Source organism: Gymnoscopelus braueri (assembly GCF_963280865.1).
Source record: "Gymnoscopelus braueri genome assembly, chromosome: 4".
Lineage (NCBI taxonomy): Eukaryota > Metazoa > Chordata > Actinopteri > Myctophiformes > Myctophidae > Gymnoscopelus > Gymnoscopelus braueri.
Window position 1 is genome coordinate 27,182,791 of NC_137605.1, and position 6,646 is coordinate 27,189,436.

General features: G+C 40.1%; 2 protein-coding genes across 2 annotated transcripts; one reads left to right on the forward strand and one right to left on the reverse strand.

Moving 5' to 3' along the window:
* Window positions 1–220: 220 nt before the first annotated feature.
* On the forward strand, window positions 221–1,084 carry LOC308083537 (free fatty acid receptor 2-like; the record flags this gene model as incomplete). Its single annotated transcript, XM_080425851.1, has 1 exon — window positions 221–1,084. The coding sequence occupies one exon, from the start codon at window positions 221–223 to the stop codon at window positions 1,082–1,084; it is 864 nt and encodes a 287-aa protein (XP_080281977.1).
* A 1,629-nt stretch (window positions 1,085–2,713) lies between these two features.
* lim2.5 (lens intrinsic membrane protein 2.5) lies at window positions 2,714–5,436 on the reverse strand (the record flags this gene model as incomplete). The annotated part of the gene is made up of 4 exons (XM_080426894.1): window positions 2,714–2,824; window positions 3,631–3,765; window positions 4,383–4,532; window positions 5,262–5,436. The coding sequence occupies 4 exons, from the start codon at window positions 5,434–5,436 to the stop codon at window positions 2,763–2,765; spliced, it is 522 nt and encodes a 173-aa protein (XP_080283020.1). The 3' UTR covers window positions 2,714–2,762.
* Window positions 5,437–6,646: the final 1,210 nt, after the last annotated feature.

Here is a 6,646-nt window from a genome sequence, read left to right on the forward strand (position 1 = left end):
ATGCTCCAGACAGAAAGAAAGATGGAGAGAGGTAGAAAATGATTGTGTACGAGAAAGAGTGTGAGGAAGACAGACCATGTACTATTACTATTCGAGCATATGACTCCAATACTTGACCATTATTACCTTTCAGTTTCAGGCCATACAGAATACTGTATGTTGTTCATTATTTCATTATTTCATTCTTTCTGTCCTTTGGTTTAGAATCACAGTGACAGTCATGAAGGTACAGAGTGAGATCATCCTCTCAGTCGACATCCTTATCTTCCTGATAGGCCTGCCGGCAAACATCTTGGCACTGTACGCCTTCAGTATCCAGATCAGTGCCAGGCCAAGTCCAACAGCCATCCTGCTACTCAACCTGACTGTCTCAGACCTCATCTTCCTTATTGTGCTTCCCCTCAAGATGTATGAGGCTGCATGTGATATGCAGTGGGACCTGCCTCACTATGTCTGCTCCATTACCACCTACATCTTCTTCAGCACCATCTACACCAGCTCCCTGCTACTGATGGCGGTTAGCGTTGTGCGCTATATCGGGGTGGCTTTCCCTATTGCCTACCGGCAGCTGTACAGGCCTGTATACCCCATAGTGATGAGTGCTGTCATCTGGTTAGTCTCAGTAGCCCACTGCAGCCTTATCATTATCATCGAGCACCACCCATCCCTCTCCAATACAAACTCCACCATGTGCTATGAAGACTTCTCACCGACGCAGTTGGCAGTCCTTCTCCCTATGCGCATGGAGTTTTTTGTAGTCCTTTGCCTAATACCCCTTTTAATTTGTGTTTTTTGCTACCTGGCCTGCATCTGGATTCTCTACACACGCCCTGGGATATCTCAAATGCAGAAACGGAAGGCCATCGGCATGGCCCTGGGGACTCTAGCCGTGTTCCTGGTTTGTGTGCTTCCGTATAACCTTTCCCATGTCGCAGGCTACTTTCAAGATGCTAGTCCCCAATGGAGGTACTACACTCTGCTGCTCAGCACCCTTAACACATGCCTGGACCCCATCATCTTCTACTTCTCCTCATCTACCTTCCGTCTTTCCATGTGCAAATCCTCATCCCCACCAGATTCATGAAGGAGGTTTTACAGACTGTTACATTGATTATAAACTATTTTTTGTCCACTGACTTATTGACTTAAAGGCATACTAGGTAACGTTTTCAACAAAACTAAAGTTAAATTGTATATCTTTTGTGAGTGGCAAAAGTTTCACAACACCCACTCCATGAATTTCACCCCCGGAAGCCTTTTATTTATATATTTTCTATTGAACGTGGACGGGGGGGACTTTCCCGGGAAAATGACTTTCCTGGCCAACGTCATGACGTCGTGGCCGACGTCCTGGCCGACGTCATGACGTCGGCCAGGAACACCGCAACGGTTTCCTGTTTGGCCAGGAACTACCGTGCTAATAACAAAAAATTTAGGATTGGAAGATCGAAAAAGAACAGAAAAAGAAAGCACAGCTCATGGTAACTAATGCTCCACTGGCTAAGAGAAACGATCCGTAGATAGTATAAAACAATTAAAAGATCGCTTTTTGAAACGCTTCCGGCTTCCGGTGAAAACGAATGGAATTCTGGGTAATCGAGGACTACGGAAATTGTATGCAGTGACGGTAGTGACCAGCAGAGGTTGCTAAAAATCGTTATTTGTGATTCTGCATTGTACAACTTTAAGTTGTGGTTTAAAAAAAACTAAAACATTTTAATACTGTTTTTGAGGACTTTCAGTCTGGCTTCCGGGTATTCCACAGCACAGAAGAAACTCTTTTAACCACTTAAACCCTATATACTTAATTGAACAGAGTCCCCCTGGGCTCTATACTAGGCCCCCCTCCTGTTTTCACTCTATATTCAATATCTTAACTGAAAATAGTAGAAACTCTCTATACTAAATATCTACAATAGCTATTTCAGCTGAATGTTTGCCCCAGAATAGGGATGCGAGGGTTCATGTGGTTAAAGGTCACAGATGATTTATTACTTCCAGTGACTGCTGCTCAGTCTGTTAAAGGAATAGTTCACCCAAAAAATTACTTATTTTCTATCAATTACACACCCCATGAAGCATTGAATTCATGGAGATTTTTTTTTTTTTTGTGGCATTCCTAAGCCAATAATTTGATTACCGGCGGAAAGATGCTAAAGTATCCGGTAGGAGACTCAAAGAGTCTCTTTGTGTCTCCTACCGGAAATACACCCGGTCATCAAATAATTGGCTTAGGAATGCGTCAAAAACAAAAAAATCTCCACGAATTCAATGCTTCATGGGGTGGGTAATTGATAGAAAATAAGTCATTTTTTGGGTGAACTATCCCTTTAACCTTCCTTGATCTTAGCTCTGCTTTTGACATGGTTGACCATTCCATTTTAATAGACCAAAGCCTTACTGTTGTATCTAAGCCATTTTAATGAGATTCTGATTACAATGCATAAGTAAGTATCTTCAATAACATAATAGCAGTAGATCATAATCAAGTGTCACCTATTTCTAAAGTATCTATAAAAGCACCATGGTACTTTCCACCTCACCACATTGACCTCACTCCATGAACCTAAAATGCAGACATTTTGACACTGTCACAAGGTGCAGAGGTGAAATTCTAATGTTTTATTGCTTTAATGTCAGCCACTTTCCATATCTTTTATATACTTGTTCATTTATTTTCCCATGGGAAATGAAAAATGTTATTTTGCCCATTGCTGTTTACTTTTTGCAGTGCAGCTTTCAGATACCATTTCTTCCTCTCTTTAGCGAGGGCCAGCCACTCTTCTGCACTCATGCATCCTGTATGCACACATGTAGAATATACCTGCAAAATAAAATGGAAGTGAATGTTTGCAAATTAATCAAATGCTGCCATAATAGCGAAAACGTCTTCCAAAACACAGATTAAACAAGCTGCTGTAACAATTATGTGCTCAGACCTATTTGGCACAATACAGTACTAAGCTATTCACAGTACTAGGCTATTTTCACGTAAATTAAGCAGGCACATTAAGCAGGCAAAAGAACATTAATGTGTGGAACCAATGTGTGAATGTGTTTTTAAGATTATCTTTTGGCATTTAGTGTTTTAGCCTATTTCAGATGGTCAGGTCAGTGAAGAGAGACAACTAACTAAATGCAGAGGGAGAGGGGCTACATGCAAGACAAAGATCTGATTGGGGTCTGATTCAAACCCGAGTCCTCACACTCACAAGGAGCTTAATGTGGTCTGTGCACTAACTGGCTGAGCCACCAGGCACCCTCTGGGTGAATTTAAAGACATTTTGTAAGGTGTTCGTTGGATTTCATGCAAACTGTCACAACAATTCGTTTTTAACAAGGCCCCATACTGTAGCTGGTATTATACAGTAACATGTGTTCCAATAATTGACAGTTACTGAGTGTACAGTATGTGCATTATTTAAAATATGTAACTCAACTTTCAATTTACTCATTACTTTTAACTCATTACTTGTGTGGCATTGGGAATCACACCCGTGTCTAATTTATACTATGGACGAAAATAATATAATCAAATTTTATTCAGTGAGCGACATGATTGTGTGATGAAGCATGCCTATAAATTAGGCTTTTACGCCAGAGAAGTCCACTTCCTGATCTCTGATTTACCTGCAAAGAACGTCATGAGCAGGGCCACCCAGCCTAGTATGTAGGACCAAGAGAAGCGCCAGTCGCCAAAGCGCTTGCCCAAGAAGTTCACTGTCACCCCAGTGTAAATGGCCATTGCAAGCAGAACGAAGAGAGCTGGCAGAGGATGACACAATACATATTTAAATTGATTTCCACTTTTGAAGGTTAGTTCAGTTGTAGTCTCAGCCTAGTGATATGTCTGGTGACATCTAAATTCAATGAATGGGCTAAAATTGGGTGGAAACATCAAAATTTTAAAAATAAGAGACTTTAGGGCACTTCTTCATATGCATTGGTATCAGAATTGGTTTTCAAAGCAGTGGGCGTAGGTTTGTTACCGCTGGTTTTCTCCGGCATCCAAGCTTATCGAGTTTAGACTTTCCCAGATGAATCAGTAGGATGTCTGATTTCTGATCATCTGGCTACACAAGATTCGTTCAGACTAGTTCAGTTGCTACGGCAACAATGATAATGAATCTGTCATTATCTTTGTTTATATTAAAATACATTTCCTGTATTCACGTGCTGGTCACTCTCTGTTTAAATAAAGTTATACAAACTTTCTCCTGTCTATCCTGGCTGAATTTCTATTGGGTTACATAATATGGAAATACCATTAGTAAAATTAGCAGACCAAAAATGTTAAATTAAAATAAAACAAATATCTTTTTCATGTGAGATATTTTTACTCTTTACTTTCTGTAGGTGTTTTGTTATCTGCCATTACTCACTTGAGACAAAGAACATGATCCCAGCAGCGAAAGAGCGATTGAACCTCTCAAAGGCAGAGAAGTGGGCAAAGGACAGTATCCCAGCAATGATGCCAGCAAAGCATGACATGGCAGAGAGGATCATGAAAGCACGAGTGGCATTCCAGTAGGCTATGTGTGAGAGAGAGAGAGAAAGAGAGAGATGAAAGGTTTCATTTTTACTGGAAAGTAATCATCATTGGTCATCAACTAGAAGATATCTCAACTACAGTAACGTATCCTATATATATAGTTTAGTAATATAATGTTCTATGCAATAGTATTCAATTGTGATATTCCTCTACAGGACCAATCCTATTTTGAGAGCAAGGCCAAAGTGATGTTGGATATATAATTGTAGAATGAAACTCTTCATGCTATTGCTGGGACCCAATTGTGACCCCTTTTTAATTTCCTGTAATGTTATTATCAACACTTCCATTTTTAGATCCAATGACAGCCATACTTCCGTTGTAGTGTAGCCAGTATTTCTTGACAGAAAGCTGAATGTATTTATAGGTGTACAAGTCTACTCTCTGTCATGCTGTTATCTGTGAGCTCTTCCTGTCCCTGTAAGTAATCCACTATGTCACTGCACCATGTATGCAGTACAATAATTACTCATTCCTGTACATTTATTGTACTTTGCAATTAAAATTATTAATTGTTTTACTAACTCACTCATTGCTGTCCTTGTGGCTAAATAAGTGCATAATCTTACTTGTGGTTATCACAGATATGGTAATTTAATCTAGAATGACCATTAGAAGTCCATTCATTCAAGTCCTCCTAGATATGACCATGGCCAGAAGGCTCAAATGTGAAGGTTCAAGTGCTTCCAGCAGTGTGTTGTCCACTCACCAATGCTGTCAGTCTGCATGTAACACTTGCCAGACATGCAGTATCTCCACAAGCCCTGATGGGCAAAGCTGCCAGAGAGACGATACTGCATCCAGTAGTCTGTAGCTGTAGAGACCACCAACAGGATGTTCCCCACAATTGCACAGAACAGGCCCCCTCCCATGAAGCTGTACATCCTGAGTGACGGCAACAGCGAAGGCTCCACACACTGTGCAGTAAATGAGAAGAGATGGTTATTGTTGCAGTAGTAGAGTAAAAGGGGCAGAGGTGCTTCGTTGTGCAGTTAATATTTCTTTAGCAGTTTTTGTTGCTTTTAGTTCATAAACGTATTCAACAGGAAAGCCATATGGCCAAGTTTAGGGAGGAGGAAGGATTCTCTATAGTCAACACATGCAGAAAGAACCCACTACAACTACAGTACCATCTTGTAGAATTGGTCAGAGACCAACACTTATTCACTCCCGGTTGCTACTAGCACTAGTTTCATGCCTCCTGATATGGTGGATGGTTTTGAAAGAGTTTCTTGGTTGCTTCCCCCTTCCAGGTGTTCTCAGCCAGTCTTTGGACTGTACTGTATACCTACTATCTACATATCTGTCCATAAGCAGTACTGTACCTCCCTAGTGCACTTTTGACCTTCTCTTCTCCTTACACTATTTTCCACCCAAAGGTGAAAAATACACTGAAATTATATTTTAACATTTGATATTTTTGCACAATACACTCAGGAACACTGTATATTTGACCTGTGTACTTGATCGTTTAAATATCACAGCCCTATTCTTTCGCCTTGTATCTCTCTTTGTATGGGGAGCAATTCCCCACGGATGTCCACAGACCTGGGGGAACATGGCATAACGACTACATTGGGGAGAAAAATGGGTAAAATTACTATAAAAGGGACAATTATGAAGTTGTGTCAAATCAGAAAACAAAAGTTGTGTCAAATGTCAAAACAAAAGCATGATAATATCCCTTTAAGAGAGTATTTCACTCATTTGTTGATGATCATGATTTTCATTCAATCAAACGCCCTAAAACTACATGATCTTGTTGACCCTAATAGTGCAGTCATAATGTATAAGGCACAGAACCATCTGCTTCCATGCTGTATCCATGAGCTGTTTGAGTCTAGAGAGAGCAGGTATAACCTAAGGGGATTTGGTACTTTTAAGGGGACTAAGGCAAGAACCAACAACAAAGGTAGATGTATTAAGTGTCAGAGGGGTGTATCTTTGGAACGGCTTGGACGATGAAAAAAAGTGTAGATCAAAACTAATTTAAAAAAGTTGATAAATAAAAATAATTAATGTGTATTATTAATACTGAAAGGAATATCAGCTTTGTAATGATCTTAATTATGATAAACGCTATAACCATATCAT